Genomic DNA, 20941 nt, shown 5'->3' on the forward strand with positions numbered 1-20941 from the left:
GGTTCACCTGGAAGGAATGCTCACAGATATTTTACCTGTCTGGAGTTCGCCTCTTCCCGTTTTCGTTCACATCGAGAAGCAGCTCTGAGGAGTCAACAGGTGAGGTGGTGCTGGCATCCAGAAGCAGCTGCTCATGCTGAGCGAGGTACTGGGCGGGATTTTGCTTGGCCAGCCTTGCACAATGTAGGAGCTCCCGCTGTAGCAGGGGCAAATTGGCCTGGAACAACAGAAAAGTGTCAGGGTTCTGGCAGTTACTCCCTCCCCTTCTTTCTGTTGTCAATTATAAAATGTGCATACAAAATGTTTTATGAGTTAACAAAAAGAAGCAATAGGACAGTTACAATATATAAATAAAAATGGAATGTAAAACAATTTTTCTCAATTACTTCCCACATGACTTGTCTGCGTAGATTACTTAGTTTTCTCCTGATGTGTTGGGATTAGACACTGCAAAATTCTGCAATGTTTAATCCCAACACATCAGGAGAAAACTGGGCCTGTGAAGGCTAAAATCCTCGTCTTTTGCCCCAGTGTTAAACATTGATAACATGAAAAAAAATAAATTCTATCAAAACTGAAACATAGTTACAGTGTCAACAAACCATGATTTGGTACCTTTGCCAATAATACAAAGCTTTGAATGGGGCTTTTCTAGAAAGGAGAGTGGAAAGCAAAACTCTCCTGGCTAAGAAAAACTATCATATGCTTTGCCATACTGAACAACAAACATCTCTCTCCTCTGTGACCATCTGGCCTTTCTCCAGCTGCTGTGTTCAGCCCCAGGCAGGAATAGGGAAAAATACTGCAGTGTGCTTGGGGGAATGTGAAGGTCTCTTTGGCAGAACAGGATGATAGGAGAGGAAAGAAAGATATGTACACACACACTCACACATGGAAGGAGGGAGAGAGGAGAGTTCTTAAAGAGCAAATAAAACTTTCTCTGTGATCTTAAAAGACTCACAGAGCTTCTATAATTTTCTGTCTGCTATGAAAATTCATTATCTCACACGTCCAAATCAAGAATTGTCCCATGAAACTTGGATTTTGCAGGAAAAATTAAACAACTGCTAGAGTAGGGGGTTAGACTAGAAGACCCCCAAGGTCCCTTCCAACTCTGTTAATGTGCATGTTTTGTGCTGAATGTGGTATGATGTGAGTTGTCTGCAGTAGGTACCATGTGATAAATTTCAGCAGGCATGTTTTTCAGCTTGTTGAAAGGGTGGTTGTTTGCTGCAGAATCCATCATATGTTGTGTTCTGCTATGCTAACTAATTCTAGAGATCTAATTTAATAAGTGATTTTTTTAAAAAAAAATGTTATTCAAAGAAGCCAAAGAAGTTCTATATGTGTGTGTGTGTATTTATAAACGTGAACAAGAAAACTTCTGGGTGGCTTTTTCATCGTGTGTATTCTTTATTTGTGCCCATATTGGAAGCTTCCACATTTATCTTCTCACAGGCATTAAAAGTTTCATTCCCTTCTACCAGATAATGAAACAGGATTATAAATTAATATTAATTTCATGAATTTTTCTGAAGTTTTCATCTTGAAATAGCATAGGTAGAACTCACATTAGTATATGGACATACATCTAAAAGCCCACTCATATCTACTTGCTATTTTCTTCCCATCTGTACCAAAGTTTTCTTCCTGGCACTATGTAGGCAGGGTTTTCAGCCTTGCATATGAATGCATCTATGCAGTCTTTAAATATCATTCCCAAATGGTATTTAGGAAAATGATATCATGTGCTAGACATCTTGCATGCAGATGTTTTTGGCCAGGCTCCTTTGGCTCATCCCCAGAAAAGGGCTTAATATGTGTTTGAAAAAGAAACCCCGGTCACAAAATATAAACAAGCTTTGCAATGGAATGATGCGATCCATAAGCTTCTAATATTTTATTAAAATTGAATTAAATCAGGCACATTCACAAAGAATTGCTGAAAACTTGTTTTAAATTAATATTAATTAATAAGAAAAAAGAACTTATAATTAGAGAAATTTGTACTTAAAATACCTATTGGGATTGGGAAATATATTAAATTATGTTATAATTGATAGATTAAATATGCATAGCTACATAAGCAAGTAAGTAATGAGAGACATATACATGACCATTAACAAATGTATACATACAAATGACATAATACATGCACTCTTTCCCTTAGTACTCTGTTTAATTTACTGACTCCATAAACATCTCCTGCCATTTTTTTTTAAAATATGGTAATGCAAAGCAATTTTGCTTGCTCTAATTCTGGTGCCAGATTAGGTAATTAGAACAGTGTCTAATATCCTTCCAGTAAATGTTTCTCCATAAATGCAAAATGGAACTGAGGGTCTGTGAGTTACATTAGCTTAATGAAAACAAGACTTTAATGCATATTGTTACAGCAGCATTTCAATGCACTTATTAAGGCCCGTGTTCCCACAACCATATGGTTTTTGTCATTAATGTCTCCTTTGAGGAAAAGCACTAAAATTAGAAGAAGAAAAGAGAAGTTGCATCTTTGATTCTAGTGATCCCAAATAAATGATATGATAACCATATGGTGTGAAGTAATGATGGAAAGGTCTAGGAGTATTCTTGTAGTTTTTTTCCCTTCTTCCCTTTTGTATTCCTTTTTTAAAGTCGCCTTCTTCACGATGATAATATTTAGATATGATGAAGTACAACACTGAAATACTTCTTAAAGACACAGAGAAATAAAAACTCATTTGATGTGAGAATTGTAACTGAATGTTTCTCTCTCCCCACGTGTCTTGTTAAACAACTGAAAAAAAAATTGTACAGCAAGTGGATAATAAGAATGAATAACCAGTATGTACTGTGGATATTTAAAATGATAGAAGTTGCTTTTGAATTGAAATTAAAGTTTCTGTTTTTTTTAGTTGTAGATAATTTTTTTTAGTTGTAGATTTGTTCTGATTAAATAATTCTAGATTCATCCTAGCTTCATATGCATTACAATATTACAGTAAAATAATAAGTTCTATCATACAACAATCACTAGTAATACATTGTAATTTCTTTTATATTCTGCCGCCTCATATGTCTGTGGAGATTCTTAGTAATCCAAGTCATGGTTATCCCAAAAGTGCTTTTTCAACAGGCAACTGGACTTTCTTGTTTGAAGACATTTAGCTTCTCATCCAAGAAGCTTCTTCAGCTCTGAAATCTGGAGTTTTAAGTAGAATACTTGGAAGAAGGGGTAGGATATTGTGGGGCAAAAGGAAAGTGACCTTGACAAAAATATGCAAGATCATTATCTAGCCAAAGTGAACTGTAGTAATATATAGATCCTGGGAAATGCTGGGAAGCAGACAAACACGTCACTTGGATGACAAGTGAAACCTCTTCAAAGAAAAACAAGAAAGTCCAGTTGCCTCTTATAAAAGCTCCTTTGGGACTGCCATCTCATAATTTATATATAATGAATTGGGGATGGGGAGGGCAACATTGTTGACTTTGTTTTAGGTAGGAGCCACAAAGCCTATGGGTGATTACTTATTTTATTTATATGGTTTAAATGGATGCCCATCTCAACATAGTTGAGCCATAAAACATAGAAAATTGACAACATATTGAGTGAGTTTGATCTAGTGGTTAAGGCACCAGGCTAAAAAAGCTGGAAGTTGTGAGTTCAAGTCCTGTCTTATCCATGCAAGCTAGCTGGGCAATCTTGGGCCAGTCACTCTCTCGCAACCCAATTTACCTCACATGCTTTTTGTTGTGGTGAAAATAGGTGCGTGTTCACTACCTTGAGGTTTTTATAAAAAACAGTAAAGGTGAGAAATTAATAAATCGTGACTGTTGAAAAACAAGCCAACAACTAATAACAAAAAAGTAAAAACAATAGCTTAAATATCTATATCCCTGATTTAAATATAAATAATACAATGTGACTGAGCAAAATTTCCAATACACTATTGGAAAAAAAGCAAAAGCAAAATCTAATAACAACAACAGCTTTATACACTAGACTCAATTACCATCCAGACCCAATGCCCGAGGGAAAATCTGGGAATTCAAAACTTTAAGATATTTCTGTAGCAAACAGGCTTTACTTCTTAACCTCCTTTTCATTTTAGGGATTTGGGAATATTTGCTTTTTTAAAAGAGGCCTTTAAATTTTCTGCTCCAACCCACTACCCTGGAAAAAAAAATCCAATAAATCAGCATTGCTTACTCCATGTAACTGAGGAAAATCATATGACCCATGGTCTGCATGTGTTTTTCTTTTGTTGTATACATTTTTATATTTAAAAAAATGCTTGGTAGAGCCAATGCTTTCCCTTTTGGGGGGCACCATATGAAGCTAACGGACTTTTGATATTAGATAGTGAACGTGCAAAAGGCACGTTCAGTAATGTGACATATGAGGAAAGCCTGAAATTGCTTCCTGTAGATATTTATTGAAGACCCCTTCCTCACAGAAATCTTGACCAAGTTTGCTTGAAGGAAGTGGAAAGTAATGAGGCTTTCACTCTGCTGAATGATTTTGTTTCAGATCACTAGTTCCTTGCTGTAGGAAGCTGGTGATTCTGAACAGGATATTTAAGGGGGAAGGAAAAGCTCGAGACATCTGCAAGAGGTTGAAAAAGGGTTTTCTGTTGGCCAGCTGACACAATACATGCAATATATTATGAGCCAAATCACCAGGTCTAACCTAGCTGTCTGGATTAAAGATATTGCTGAGAAAAAGCTTCACCCCTTTTGTTTGTGTACTGTGGTGTTGTAGACATGTGCAGTATTTGTAAGGTGGAGTGTGCAGTATGATTCTGTTTTCATTATTTTGATGAAAGCATTGTATCCTGCAGGTGATTCTGATTGGACTTTGTAATGTTCAACTGTATAAGTTTCAGAGAAGAGTCTTTTCAAAGTATATACAGGTAGTCCTCAACTTATGACCACAGTTGAACCCCAAATTTATATTGCTAAGTGAGAGATTTGTTAAGTGAGTTTTATGACCTTTCTTCCCACAGTGTTTAAATAAATCATTGCAGCTGTGAAGTTAGTAACAGGGTTAAGTGAATCTGGCTTCCCCTTTGACTTTGCTCGTCAGAAAGTTACAAAAGGTGATCACATGATCCTGGGAACACTGCAACAGTCATAAGTATGAATTGTTAGTTGCCAAGTTTCTGACTTTTGGTTATGTGACCATGGGGATGCTGCAACAGTTGTAAATGTGAGAAAAAGTGATAAGTTACTTTTTAAAATGCCATTGTAACTTTGAACTGTCACTAAATGAACTGTTGTAAGTGGAGAACTATCTGTGTATGGGCTTTGTTGTCATCACATCATATGTGAAATGAACTGAATAAACTCTACATAGGGCAGCTCTTGAAGATCACTCAATGCAAAGGCCAGGTAGAAGCGGATATGTCCATATAACACCTTTGCTTTATGCACTGCATCAGTTACAGTGTTGTGGCTTGCCAGCGGCCAGTGGAGCTGGTGGCAGACTCAGACAGTGAGGGGGTTGGGGAGGAAGATGGGCCAGTCCTGGAGTCTGGGAAAGGCTCTGACAAGTACTCTGCGCTGGAGGGAGAGATGGGGCCAGGGTCGTCCAACATTATCAGCTGCCTTCAGAGTTGGAGAGCAGTGGGGCAGAAGAACAGCTGGAGCCTGTTCCCAATGTGTGCATGCACAGAGTTGCCAGGAGAAGGGAACAGTTAAGGAACAAGGGTCGACTCGAGAGCAAAAGGAGAGTGGTGTTTGCAGGAGATAATTAGTTCATTTAATTAGGGTGAAGATTTGTTCCTGACTCCTTGCCAAGTACTTTCTGCTAAAGCGTTGTGCTTGGAAGCTATCAGTCTGATAAGGCTATCAGGCTATCTCCAGGCCTGTGATTGTAAATCACTCTTGAAAGTCTGTTTGCTGGGACTTTGCTAGAGGTGAATGAGGAATTCACATTAGCCTAAATAAAAGGGGTTTTGTCAGGACAAGGAGTCTGCTTTGTGGTTTTGTGAAGCCTAGGTCAGAACAACCAATTAGCTTCCAGTGCAATATATATTGTGCCAAAAAGCTAGCAGTGTTTATACAGAACTTGAGTAGCTATAGTGGCAATCTCTGTCAATTTAGTTCTCTCTTGAGATCAACTGGATGTGTTGAGTCTGTCCGTCTGTCTGTCTGTCTATCTATCTCAAGGGCCTTCAAACTTGGAAAGTTTAAGGCTTGTGGACTTCAACTCCCAAAATTCCTGAGCTAACATGACTGGAGGAGGAATTCTGGGAGCTGAAGTCCACAAGTCTTAAAGCTGTCAAGTTTGAAGACCCTGGATCTGTCTGTCTGTCTGTCTGTCTATCTATCTATCTATCTATCTATCTATCTATCTATCTATCTATCTATCTATCTATCTATCTATCTATCTATCTATCTATCTATCTATCTATCTATCTATCTATCTATCTATCTATCTATCTATCTATCTATCTATCTATCATAGCATGTTCCACCCTCCCCATTACTCCCTTCAGTTGTCTTATGAATAGTGAATACAGGATGTGGTAAAGCTGGTGTTTTCTACCTTATTAAATATGAGTATCAGAAATTTAGCTTGAACTTTGCTACTGAAACAGCAGGAACATTATTAGGTGATTTCATTTTTTACTGCTACTGATAATAAACCAAGCTGTGCATGAGGTTGGATCAATGGAGCTATATCTGGTGAAGGAGGTATTGTCAATCAACCAAACACAGGAGAAAATGGATTGAAGAGAGTATGAGGTAGCACATCTGAAAAATGATTTTATAATGGTGCTTTGAATATAGAATGAAAATAGATGTTATAGAGCTGACAAATTCTGTCTAGTTAGCTATGAATATATAGGAACTAATTATTCTAAAAGAGTTTATCCCACTTACACTAAGAATGGAGCCCTTAAAAATGAGAATCATTTTCCTCACTCTCTTAAAAAGCAGAACTATAATACACATCTGTGACCGAGCAATGATATGGTTTAAAATAGTTTCCAGATCAATGATCTGTGCAATACCTTCAAAAATGGGATGACAAAAGGTCGCAGTGGGAAGTTAGTGGCTTCTTGCAGTTTGGAATGAAATTCTTCAATTGTCAAAGTAGAGTTCTGTTGAATGAAAAAAAAAATCTGACTCTGTAAAATGGATAATAGAAATGTTTTGGCAATATACATTAGGTTTGCAGTATTTTACCCCAAGAAAAACTTCACATTAATATAGTATTAAAAATACCACCATTTTGTTTTTGTATTCCTGTAATTCAGATTACCCTTAAGATTATATTTGTTCTGGGGAAAAAAAGGTCTGGTTTCATTTAAATTCATGTCTTTATGCAGTCATGTTTGTACCTCATGTATGACAAACAGAAAAGGGATAATATATTTGGGGAAAGTACCAAACTAGCAGAAACATCTATTTAACAGTCAATTGTCTCTGCATGACAGTTACTACTCATACTGCTATTGGTACAAAGCTTCAAGACAGTAAATAATGGCCCAGTCATAACTCAGTATGTATTGACTTTTTTATAGTGTTTTCCATAAAGATTTTTGGAGATTCAATTTATATAGTGCAGTATGTGTGTGTTAATCAGTTGTAAACTCAGAATGAGATGCAGCTGCCATGTTGAAGGTTATTTTCAGTATAGGGGGTCCTCAACTACTCAACCTACACCCACAATTGAACATAAATTTTCTGTTGCTAATGAAACAGTTGTTAAATGCATTTTGCTCCATTTTATGACCTTAGTTGCCACAATTGTTAAGTGAATCACTGCAGTAGTGAAGTTAGTAACTCAGTTGTTAAGTGAATCTGGCTTCCCCATTGACTTTGCTTGTCAGAAGGTCACAAAAGGTGATCGCATGACCCTGGGACACTGCAACCGTCATAAATATGAGCCAGTTGTCAAGCATCTGATCACGTGATCATGGATATATTGTAATGGTCGTTTGTATGAAAAGGGTCATCCATCAGTTTTTTCAATGCCATTATAACTTCAAACAGTCAATAAACGAACTGTTGTAAGTCCAGGACTACCTGTATTGACCCTGAGTACAAGGGTCATGTTTATATACAATCCAAGTTAAAAAAATATGTGAAAGCTCTGCTGAAACCTATATTTAATTTGAGTATCTGAGACATAAAAGTACTAATAAACCCACATTCTTCATTTAAATAGAACATAAGCTCAATATCTACTACTGTTGGAATACAAAACATAGGAGGTATGCTGAATCAGACCATAACATCCATTATTTTCATTTCATGGTGGCACAGCCATAGTATTCTGGAAACAAAAAACATATATGGTTGGAGGTCTAACAGAAATGGTTTCAAATCCTACGTTATTTTTAATAGCTACTGAGAGATCTAAGCAATAGCACTCAGACTTATATACTGCTTCATAGTATTTTACAGGACTCCCTAAGCTGTTTAGTCAACATATTACCCACAACAATCTAGGTCCTCATTTTATCGACCTCAGAAGGATGGAAGGCTGAGTCAACCTTGAGCCAATTAGGATCAAACTCCTGGCAATGGGCAGAGTCAGAGTCAATCTGCAATACTGCATTCTAACCATTGCACCACCATGGCTCCTAAGATCCATGAAGATGTCTTTTAATGGCCATCACCTTATCTTGTGCTAATCAGCTTATAAATTAAGTCTGGGATGTGTGCTAAAGTACTTTCCTTCTTTGTCCTAAAATTCCAATCATAATATGTGCAGGACAGTCTTTAGTTCTAAAATCAGGAAACAGGAATATTTTTTTTAGAGTATTATGGAAATCCAGAGTTCAAACAGGGTTCAAATATTGGGCAAATTATTAAGACTTACTTGCCTCAACAGGATAGCTCAGGCTAAAAACACTTCTTTGAGCCCCTTGGAAGAATGCTGGGGTATAAATGAAATAAATAAAATGTAAGTACCACTTATCTTCTTGCCAGGTATATAAATAAAAGGGAGGTTTCAAGGAAAGTCTGAAAAGAAAGAAAGAAATCCAGTCATTCGATCATTGAATTCACTTACCACAAGTCCTAGCACAAGGGTACGCACTCTCTCCCCAATCTCTGGTGAAATGTCATTGCCAAACTGTTGTAAGGTTGTAAGAAATCTCTTCAGTTTGCTAAGCTGCCGAGCTCCACAAGCTGGTGGTAGTTGCTGATTAGCCAAAGATGAGGAGGAGGAGGAGGATGGGCCATTGCTAAAGCCATTTGGTGGGGAAGGAGCCCCATTCAAAGCTGTTGGTGAATGGCTCGTGCCATTAGTTACTAAAAAAGGAAAGAAGAAGGAAAAGACATGTTATCAGAGCTTTTTCAGCTTCATATTTCCCTAAGTTAGAATATTTCTGAAGGCACTATTTGGTACAAATAAACAATGGTGAAATGCGATGGTTTAAAGATAATCATTTATCTGAAATGATATAGGGTTTCCTGCCCAAGCAGAGGGTTGGACTAGAAGACCTCCACAGTCCCTTCCAACTCTATTATCCTATCAGTTCACCAATTTCTTGCTTTCTTGAATAGTAAACATATTGTAGCTAAATTGCAGTAAACACTTTAGATTTCAAAAAAGCATTGGGCAATAGCTCTTTTATTAGATCCTCAGAAATAGGCCTGTGGATTCTTTGAGTTCCCTATCCTATTTGACTTTAACTTAAAATTAGAGTACCAGAGGATTAGTTGCAAAAACTACATCAATCATAGCAACATTTTGCAAACAATCAATCCCAGCTATTTTTTGAGGGTTCCTCCAACATGCTTTCAAAATCCAAATAAGTCCCTCAGCATTTTTTCAGGCCTAACGTTAATCTTATCCTAAAAGAGAACAACATGTTGAATAACTATATATTTTCTGTACATTTTAAATAGGATGCAAATATACAGCTTCCTATTGTCTTTCAGGAAGAAAACTTTGAATGCATATAGTTTTGCAATTATAATTGTTGGCTTCAACAGGAGCACACGATCCATTTTAATGGAATGAAAACCTGATTACCAAAGTAAGCATTCTGTTAAAATGTACACACACACATATAAGTATTCATTGACCTTTCTTCCAGAAGATTAAGATGCCATACCTAGGAAACTCTTTCCATTCTTTTTTCAAAACAACATTCTTATGAAGTTTATCCAAAAAAACTTTTAGAACCAATAATTACTGTTTGCATAATGTTGAAATCTTGTGGGCTTAAAGTAAGGAACCCAGCACATTCCTTAAAACTGTGACTCAAAACTTGTATGGTTTTAATTTTCTCTCTTGGCTTCCATAAGAAAGAGTAAAAGAGAAAGACTTCTTTTTTAAAAAATGCATTTGCTGTCTGATCACAAGTTCCTTAAATTCCCAATTGTGTTGATCGTATTGCTCTATGCATAAAAATCCATAAAAATATGATTCGTGCACATGTTACATTATGTAAAGTGTGCAGGTTTTCAAAACTGTGCTTCATGAATTGACTGGGCAATTTTCAGGATGTGATTCTTTTTCTATCAGGACTTCTTGAATGTATAATGAAATATTCCAGACTGAGAAGGTTTTGAGGGACTCAAACCCAGATGAATAAGGCTCTAATGATGCTGATCTCATAACAGTGTAGAACAATATCATGAAGCAAAATTCTGTGATTATAAATTCACTGCAAGAAGTACCTGAAAACAGAAAAAAAGAATCTATCACGAGCCCAGGCTTGCCATAATCATACTGGACTTTTGAAAAGTTATACAAGAGTGAAACAGATTCATTGAAGACTTTACACTTTTTTAAAGTACACTTTTTAAAAGCACCTTCACAGAGAAGATTGGATTAGATTACCTGGACCTAGACTGTAGGTAGCAATTTTATTTTTGCTAGTATGTGTGTGTGTGTGTGTGTGTGTGTGTGTGTGTGTGTGTGTATGCACTCACAACCCTTCCCTTCTAATCTGAAATAATTTATTGTGCATATATTTATTACTATCTCTACTTTTTGAGGTTATAACAATACTTTTTAGTTTTAAATAACCTCCCCTTAATAATATACTGAAATATGAGGAAGTATAGCTTGATGGGTTTTTTTTCTGGCACTGCTCCTATCTGAGCATGTATACAGATGTTACTTATCACAATATACTCTAAGAATAGGGATAAAACCAGACAGCTGCTGACAGTGGGGAAACAATGCTCCTGAAAATAGAACAGGAAAACAGAAATATATAATAGCATCTCTGTCATTACGTGGTTAGAGAAGTTGGGTTACAATTATTATAAACTGAGGCACTACTTTCTATCTAAATAGTTGCTGAGCTGCTTTTAAAAATGACTGAGCTTTAAATCTACCACAATCAGCCGGATAGATATATCAATGTAGTAACTTGGAAATGGCTAATTTGGTTATCAAATTTATACTTTTTTCTCTATCAGCATCAACTCTTATTTAGAATTCTAGAATGCAAATGAACAATAATCTTAACTATTTAATTGGAAAGAAGGATAAGCAATGCTGGAGATTTGTATAGTGTAGAGGACAATTAACAGTTTAATTAAATGTATGACTCTTGGTTTTAGAAAGAAAGTTTATCTCTTGTTATCCAAAATGAGAATATGAAAGCCAGAAGAAAGATCAAGATGTTTGCTGCAAGCTTCACTTTTCTTATCAGAAACATATATAGAAGAAAAGTATGATCACATGTTGTGGGTGAATTTTACTACTTTATGTGTAAACATCACTCACAAAACACCAATAGTTCTTATTGTTAGTGGATAGTTTTATTTTGTTCACTTTATTGAATGTACTTCTATTGGTCAATGAAGTTTCTGCCTTACATGTTGTGGGTGTGAAAGAACTGGTTCTTGGTGCTCCTTGGGTAGTTGGGGGAGGAGGCATTGTTGGAGGGGTCAGCCTGGATTGTGTCTTCACATCCACAGGTGAATCTGGCATTGTGGAATGCTTCTCAATCCGATCTGTAATAGATAAAAACTGTACCTTATGAAATAAATGCAAAGAACAATGATAGCAAAAATACCACCTATCAAATGTAACATTTTTCAGTTCCCAGATGTACAAATATACTTTAGGATTGGATAACTTTCTTTAATTTGAGAATCTCTTTTTCCCAGTTATTGAAAGTGAACCAGAATGTGTGATAGCATTATCCTTAACGTTTCTATAACTGAGTTCAGGTGGTGTTGTAGATGGAAGAATGATGTTTGGTATAAAGAGATTATAGCCTTAACAAGAAGATAATCACTTGAGACTTTCAAGAAGAGATTGGACTGCCATTTGTCAGAAATGGTGTAGGGTCTCCCGCTTGGGTGGGGGGTTGGACTAGATGACCTACAAGGTCCCTTCCAACTCTGATTATCTGTTAAATCTGTTAAATAATCAATGACTAAGTGAGAAATTCTGGCATTATGATTCTTTCATGAGGATCAGCTACACAACGCTTTTAAGATTTGATATGTACTCTATTTTATTTTCCTGGCACTGCCATTCTATGGCCAAATACTGTAAATAAATCCATGAAAGTTAGAAAGATCCAGTTCTTCACTATTAAGAGTTTGGATTGTACATGCAAGGGCATATTCCACCAGCTTTACCAATGCATTGTTTTTAATAAAAAATAGTCTGCGATGTGGCTTGCTGAAAGAACAGGTAATCCCCGACTTATGACCACAACTGAGCTCCAAATTTCTGTTGCCAAGTCAGATATTTGTAAAGTTAGCTTTGCCCCATTTTATGTCTTTTCATGCCACAGTTGTTAAGTGAATCTCTGCAGTCAAGTTAGTGGCATGGTTTTTCATTCCAAATTTCAAATTTCCATTGATTTTGCTTGTCAGAAGGTTGCAAAAGCTGATCACACGATCCCAAGATACTGCCACCATTGTAAGTATGAACTAGTCGCCAAGCATCTGAATTTTGGTCAGATGACCATGGGGATGCTACAATGGTCATAAATGTGAAAAACCATCATAAGTTACTTTTTTCAGTGCTGTTGTATCTTTGAAAGGTCACTAAATGAACTGTTGTAAGTACCTTCTCCCTTGCTTGAGCAAAAGGGTGTTCCTATAGCAAAAACCCACCATTGAATACAAGCAATCAATTATAACTATATCCCTGTACCCAGTCATGTTTCACAATAAAGCTGCAGCAATACTTCCAAGTTAATACATTTAAGACCTGATGTAAGATACATTCTGATTAAATACTCTTGGTGATGTAGTGTATAAGCATGCCAAGAAGACATTTTATATGCCATTTAAGGATTTAATACTTTAATATACATCAACATTAATTAATTTTAAAAGTCACCTACAAAACTGGAAACTTTTCTGAATATAGCTCATGATTACACAATTTTTCTCATTATATTGCTAGATTAACTGGCCTAGCAAGATACTGTCATCTTTTTCCTATACCTTTTTTCTCCTATAATATTGATACATGCGCACAGCAAGCAACCTAATAGCTATAAGGTCTGTGTAAAGATGAAAGCTTTTACAAACTACCACACATAACCCTTAATAGCATGGTTAATATTCCACATAACGTCTGTAAATTAACTGTTTGATTTATTCTTAAATAAGGTGGATTGTTTGAATTTCTTGTAGTCTCTGAATTATCAAATCTGACATTTCAGGAAAAAAATCTGAGAAGGTTGTTTAGTCAGGGGTGATGTTACATGCTTTGCAAACTTACTAGTATAAAAGTGCTACATTTTATAAGAACGTTGGAAAAATACTATATCAAGTTATTTTTGTGAATAGAGAAAAATTAGTAAACATAATTTGCCATTTAGACTTTAAAAATCAAACTAGCGATTAATAGAAATCTCTATGGAAGTAAAAAAGGCAAAACATTGTTTCATGTTTTTCTCTTTCACACCCCAATTGTTTATATTGGCTGTATTGATAGTCCCTTAGCCACTTTCCTTGGCAGAAGATACAATATTAAGATGATGCTAAATTTAATAGCATTGAATTAAAAGCCTGAGTAAGAAGTCTAATCATTAAACGACAGTGACTGAAATACGAACACTTACTTAAATAAATATAGCTAAACCCAGTCTGATTTCATATATGATTTATTTTGCAGCTCACAATGAGTAAAACAAATTAAAAAATCCTTCTATAAACCTTTGTTTTAAAAAAATCAAAGGCACGAAAGTACAAGATAGATGAAAAAAATATTTTTGGTAACATCCAAAACAATTAAATCCAATTTGGGAACCCCACTGAAGTGAGCAGTAACTGTATGAAAACAACTTCATGTTTGAATCTGTAGAAGCTCTGACTCTTTCAGATTATAATTTCAATTGAGTAGACAAATCAAACATTTATTTTTCAAAAATTCTTTTAAGACAAATTAGAATTTTGTAATGGAAAATAAAGACCGGGAATCATCATTTCATTATCAGAACTTATCAGAGTTAACATTTTTTTATAGAATTAAACCTAAAAAGTAAAGCACTTTGCAAACTGTGGGACTAAGTAATAAGATATCTACAGAAATGGGTGAAGATGAGTGTTATAAACAAACAATGTTCCCTAGGAAAAGAATCACTTGGCTGATACTGTGATCAAATATTTAATAGGCAAATTTAAACCCAACAAGTTGGAAATGTTAATTGTTTGTTGCACTCACCTACAGCCTCAGCAGCGAGAAAATAAATAGCATTTAGCCTACAATGCAACAGAGGAAAAGTGGCATGGTAGGGAATACAGGCTGTCCTAAATAAAGGCAGATATGTCTGCCATGCCAAGAAAGGAGAGAGAACAGAGACTTGCCAGAGCTGGCCAGAAGATAACATTGGCAACTGCTGGTCCATCTGTTTTGCATTCTGCTAACACTCATGCTGAAGTGTTGGAGAATGTATTCCAGGTACACAGATCTGAAAACATGTGTGAGCCTGGACATGAACAGACAGGGAGCAGTATATGGCAGAAGGAAAGGAAGTTATATTCCAGTTGTGAAAAGGTAATCACAAGATATCCCTCCAATTCAATTCCTGGGAACTGAAAAAGTAATTTCTTTCTCTCTACAACACAATGGTAACATATTGCCTCCCATTTTAGAGCATTTGAAAAATGGGTTGACCTCAAAAGATGAAGGAAAAAAAGAGGAAAGAAAGTGTGGGTGGCCTGAATGACTGTATGATCTTCAAGCAAAAGCTCCATTTATTATTCAACTAGACAAGAGAACATGCTATTCCGATAGATTAGTTGCCCCATAAAGTTTATAGCCAATATTATAAAGTCTTCTATTAATATAATGAAAGTTATATTTTCCAACTCCTTGCAATTACCTTCCGCTTATTATACAACTTACATCTTCAAAATAGGTTGGGCAAAGTATAGAACTGTAAACCACTTGATTAGCAGTCTGTTTTGTTGGTGAACATAATACTAACTCATATATCACACAGAACACCATTAAAAACAACTGGTATCTTTCAATCTGTAAATCACTTTCCAATCTTTTAAAAATGAATGTAAACTATTTGAAATGATTATGCATAATAATAATCTTTATAATCTTAATTATAAATTAATTAGTAATTAGTGTTGTTGAGTATTATAAGAATTTTTAGTAGATTTGGTCTAAACTTCTATTAGTTCCCAGTATTTCCAAAAAAACTACTTCAGTTGTTGAAATCGGGTTAGGGAATCATATAAAAGAAGACTTAATTTGGGTAATTCTGTTACCTTGTAAATGTGTAAAAAATGGCAGAATTGAGGAAATGACAAATCTTAAATTTTAAACACTATAACTATATGCTACATTGGACATTTAAAAAAGTACTTTTCAAAATCTGCATCAATCATTGGCCATAATTATATGTATTACTTTTGAAAAGAACTAGATGTGCAATGTACACTATCATGATGGAAATTTGTCCATAATGTCAAAAGCAATCACAAAAACTGAGTTATCCCAGACAGTGTTACTAATTTTTAAATTTAACTTTGATTCTGAAACAAAGGATATGTAGAAAGATTGCAAATGGCAGCTTTATGTTTTTGTAAATGTACTAATAACATGGGGGGAAAGCTATTAGGAAGTAGACACTAGCTGGCAAAGGTGGTCAGAATTTCCATGTTAGATTTTCTAATTACTAGATCAAATTATATTTAGGTATGAAATAATAAGCTTATACAACTAAAGTTTTAACTCACCTCTTTGAGACCAAAGGAGCAGAGGAAAGAAGTGGGATGAAGCAGGAGGATGCTCACACAGCATCCCCAAAAAGCTCCTCCCACTTTATATCTCCAGCTTATCTTCCACTTCACCTGTTAATTTTTCAACAGAAATTTACCTTTATCCCATTATTTAGGGTAGAAAGAAAAATTGATAGCAATCTTGATAATTTCATTCTAATACAATCAATAAATCAAATAGATTAAGTCCTGCAAGATAATAGCAATGAGTAGTCATAGTCAGAAGGATCCCATAAAAAAATTCCATTTCTCAAAATCACAAAAATAGGAGTAATAGATGGCTGTCTTTTGTTTGTAGAAGTAGTCCTTTGTTTGTATAATCCATTCATTTGGAAAAAAAAAAAAAAACTAGAAGTACATCGCTTTTTTAGTTTAAATAGCTTGGAGCTTTTCTCCATCCCGCCAGTGGTAGGATTTAATTTTTTTTTACTACCGGTTCTTGGGTATGGCTTGGTGGGCGTGGCAGGGGAAGTCCAGTCAGAGGTGGTTTTTGCCGATTCTCCGAACTACTCAAAATTTCCACTACCAATTCTCCAGAACTAGTCAGAACCTGCTGAATACCATCCAGATCTGCATCCCACCCAGATAGGCCTATCAATCTTCTGAAAAACAGTTGAACAGGTTTGTAAGAACAGGTTACAAGTAAGAGGTTGTAGGCTGCTACTTGAAAAGCAGATGAATTCAGGCTTCTGAACCATCATATAAAAATAATTTTTAAAATAGTTTGGAATATGATTTTAGTTTGCCTTTTCATTCTAAGTTTGTCTGGGACCTGGTTATGTTTCAGAGGTTGCCAGATACTTATTGAACCTGGATTTTGACTTGTTTGCTTTTTATGTTTCTCAATTTTGATTTTGGTTTTTAATTGGGTTTTAAATTCAGTTTTAAAGGATTATTATGATAGTTATGGGATAGTTATGAATCTTTTTAATGGTTATGTTTTTTGCTTGTTTTTAATTGTGTGAGCTGCCCAGGGTCACAAATATGAGATGGGCATCTAAACAAATCAAATGAATGAATGAATGACACATACAGTTTATATCCTATATGTCTGGAGTTGCTTTATAGTTGTGCCACATTTATGACTAGGAAAGTAATACAATAACAGAATATCAGAATAACAGAGTTGGAAGATACCTTGGAGGTCTTCTGTTCCAACTTGCTGCTCAGGCAGGAAACCCTACACTATTCCAGATAAATGGTTGTCCAATCTAATCTTAAAAACTTCCAGTGTTGGAGTACTCACACAACATCTGGAGGCAAGTTATTCCACTGATTAATTGTTCTGTTAGAAAATTTCTCCTTGTTTCTAGGTTCTCTCCTTGATTAGTTTCTATCCATTGCTTCTTGTCCTCTCTTCAGGTGCTTTGGAGAATAGATTGTCTCCTTCTTCTTTACAGCAGCTCCTTAGATATTGGAACACTGCTATCATGTCATTCCTAGCCTTTCTTTTCACTCAGCTAGTCAGACCCAATTCCAGCAACCATTCTTTATATCAGGGGTGTCAAACTCACATTGTCACAATGGCATCACATGATGTATTGGGGTTCCCCCCCTTCGCTAAATTAGATGTGAGCGTGGCCAGCACGTGATGGGTCTGGCCCGCAGGCCAGGAATTTGACAGCCCTGCTTTATCTGTTTTAGCCTCCAGTCCTCTAATCATCTTTGTTGCTCTATGAGTCAAGGACAGGATGTGAGATGTGTTTTATTTTCTTAGTCTTTTTTGGGTCTGCAAAGGGACAATATTATTTTGTTGTTATTTACAGTCACAGTGCCAGGCTGACTATGTATTGGCTAGGCACAAAAATGGGCAAGCAAACCAAAAGCGCCTTACATTCACATCTAGGGAGTGTATGGTTTAGTCATTATTTTAATTTTATGTGGCTATATATGAAATGAAAATCCATTAATCTTCATATCTTTTATAGAGACTAAGCAGATGTAATGGTAGCTATTTCAGCTCTGTGAAGAAAATTTAAGCTCAAGGCACCACACCAGGAGTAAATTAGCATAATGTTAGGGCAAAACATTATTTGATATGTGACATGATTTTTTTTTTACTTTTATTCAAAACTAAAGGCTGATTGAAATAGGAAATAGAAGATATGAGAATATCAATAATTTGCTCCCCAATCTCATGCTCTTAAATTTCCCAGAGGGAAGAATGGGGAGATAGATATCTGAAATGTTTAATTTGTTCCATTCTTAACTCTGGAATTAAAGTTCTCATCTTCAAACTAAAGAAAAATATTGAATAGTAACTTCTGAGATGTGTTTCATTTACAAATTATATCGAGGAATATTGAGGATGCCAAGTATTTTGTACAAATATGGATTCAAAGGCAAATTAATCCCAAAATTCAGAGAAGCAGGCAAATGAAAGAAACCATCAGATTTTCTCTCTCTGCTTCTTTTTTCTTTTTCTTTAACAATGGGTTGCTTAAAGATAAATTCACTGTTATTACTCTTATGTTAGTAGAGCTAACATGATTAGCGTGGCTAGCTATTATCATTAAGCCATAGCTATAAGTGCTGTAGCATATGAGAACTCTCCACTCAGGTATTCTTTAGCATGTCATTGTATGCTATCATATATGCTATATCACTGTAGACCAATTAGTCAAACCAGCAAAGATCTGGCTGTTTTCTTGGCTGTATTGACAGTGATTGTTTGTTATGTGTCATTCCCAGCTGCTATTTTGTTACTTATAGTATTAATTTGTTTTTGTTTTTAACTGTTAGCCACCAAGAGTCATGCAATAAATTACTTCACTGAAGTAGTATCACATAAGCATTTTTTTCTTTTAAAAAAGTACATCCTCAGTTTTTCTTATTTGAAATAACCATTTTAAACTATTGAATAGAAAAATGTGCTTTAGAAGTTGAGATGATTTTTTAAAGATAACTGTTTTGATATTACAACTTATCTCAACAGTCTTCTATGATACGAAGCAGACATACATGCTGTCTCTTTTTCTTATAGACAGACACAGGGTATATTGTTGTGTACTGTAATAAGCAGAAATTCTGTTTGTAGCAGGTTTCATTTTTCTCTGCAGTGAAGTATCTTCATCAGCTGAGTTGTGTGTGAATTTACCACCGAGGAAACCAATTTCAGAATAAGGAGTTGAGAGTCTAGATTTATAGTTACATGAAAGTGCGATATCAGGTGGTATACGGATTAATCGCTCATGAGTACAATACATACACAAATCTCAGCACCTTCTTTTGAGTGATCCAGCACCTCAATAAATTTCTGTGAACATCAACAATTCAATTGTAGTCCAACAAGAAGCATTCCAAACACCTTGATGGAGCCATAATTATTTTGAGACTGGGCATGTAGGGCAATGAACTCAAGTTGGAAACAGTTTCATACCGATAGTGATTGGCATTCTATTAAAGTGTAGAAATATAAAATATGTTCACATGTTCACCAACAATATTTCTTGCTTTTGTTGTAACAAGTATTTATGGACTTGTTATTTCCTTCTGATATTAATAACCTGAAATCTTACCTACAAGGGTTTGGCATACTTCTCCATGTGTCAAGAATTCTCTGGATACTATCTTACCAACAACACAGGACAGGTAAGTAACCATGACACTAGGATTTAATTATGGTAGGATCTAACTGAGGTCACTGCAATAGTCTGACCTATTAAGGGCACAAACCAAAATGTCTACAACTATTGGCACCAATGGGTCAAGGGTCTTTTCTTGTGAATTTCTAACAAAAAACAGACTCAGCAAATCTTATGTAGGTAACACAATAATTTAGCTCTCTTTGCTGCAAGGTTCAACCACTGTGTTTTGCTTTATATGAGTTCCTTATGAACTGTAAAGAAATGTGTGCTGTATTTTAAAAACTGAAAAACAGCCAACTTTTCTAACACAGCTTAAAGCCAAGGAAACAGATTTGGTTGAAACTCATTGGCTTTTGTTCCTGCAATAAATTCACGATGAGAGTAGATGGTGAAATAAAAGCCCAAATCCAACCTATACACTCACAACCCTCTGGTAACAGGAGAGCCTTAAGATAAATTCATAAAATATGCTTTAAGTCTGCACACATGTCCTCCATTTGTTTCGTATTATATTTTAAAAATGAAATATACATTCTTGAACCTCTTCTAGCAGCAAAGAGCAGGAAGCTGTGATTTAATCATAGAAGCATTTTGCCCCACTCTAAATTAAAGAATGCTGTAAAACCAACTTTAAATTATGACGTCTCTTCTGTGGATTGTTTTGGTTTCTGACACTGAGCTGTTCTTTGTCATACATTCGGTTCTTATTATGGGAATTATTTTTAACTCTATAGCTAGCTTTTAGATGAACTGCTATATGTACTGCAAGTGTTTCCAACTTTATAAAAAAATAAATATATACAAAGAAAGAAATCACTAAGAAAATGTGTTCATGATACAGGGGAAAAAAGGCTTTTATAGCCAACCCATTTTGAAAAACAAGATAGCTTTTCATATATTTTTAGCTTATATGGAAAACATCCAATTCAAGTGCATCAGGGAAGGGTGATGTATGGAACAAAATATGGCGTATGTAAATATACAACTGATGCTTTTTCAATAGCCAATTTAATGTCAGGCAGTTCTGCAAGTGGTGTGGTTTCAATTTCCTCTTTAAAATAAAAAGTAGGATATAATAAGCAGTGGCATTTACTTTACTGTTAGCTAGTATAAGGAGTTCCAGATGTATGTCCTGGCATAAAAGATTCTTAAAAAATACTCTTCACTGATTCACTGTGAGA

General features: G+C 35.4%; 1 protein-coding gene across 8 annotated transcripts in view; it reads right to left on the bottom strand.

The window, feature by feature from the left end:
• Positions 1-20941, bottom strand: part of RUNX1T1 (RUNX1 partner transcriptional co-repressor 1) — a 148804-nt gene that overhangs the window by 47527 nt on the left and 80336 nt on the right. For all 8 annotated transcript variants that reach the window (XM_026705982.2, XM_026705980.2, XM_087931494.1 and 5 more), the window contains 4 exons: positions 11782-11919; positions 9011-9252; positions 7002-7091; positions 36-217 (listed from right to left, as the gene is read on the bottom strand). In XM_026705982.2, the coding sequence (XP_026561767.1) occupies positions 36-217; positions 7002-7091; positions 9011-9252; positions 11782-11919 (652 nt within the window). The remainder of the gene's footprint in view (positions 1-35; positions 218-7001; positions 7092-9010; positions 9253-11781; positions 11920-20941) is intronic.

This window comes from Pseudonaja textilis, chromosome 3 (assembly GCF_049901715.1).
Source record: "Pseudonaja textilis isolate UNSWEBS1 chromosome 3, rPseTex1.2, whole genome shotgun sequence".
NCBI lineage: Eukaryota > Metazoa > Chordata > Lepidosauria > Squamata > Elapidae > Pseudonaja > Pseudonaja textilis.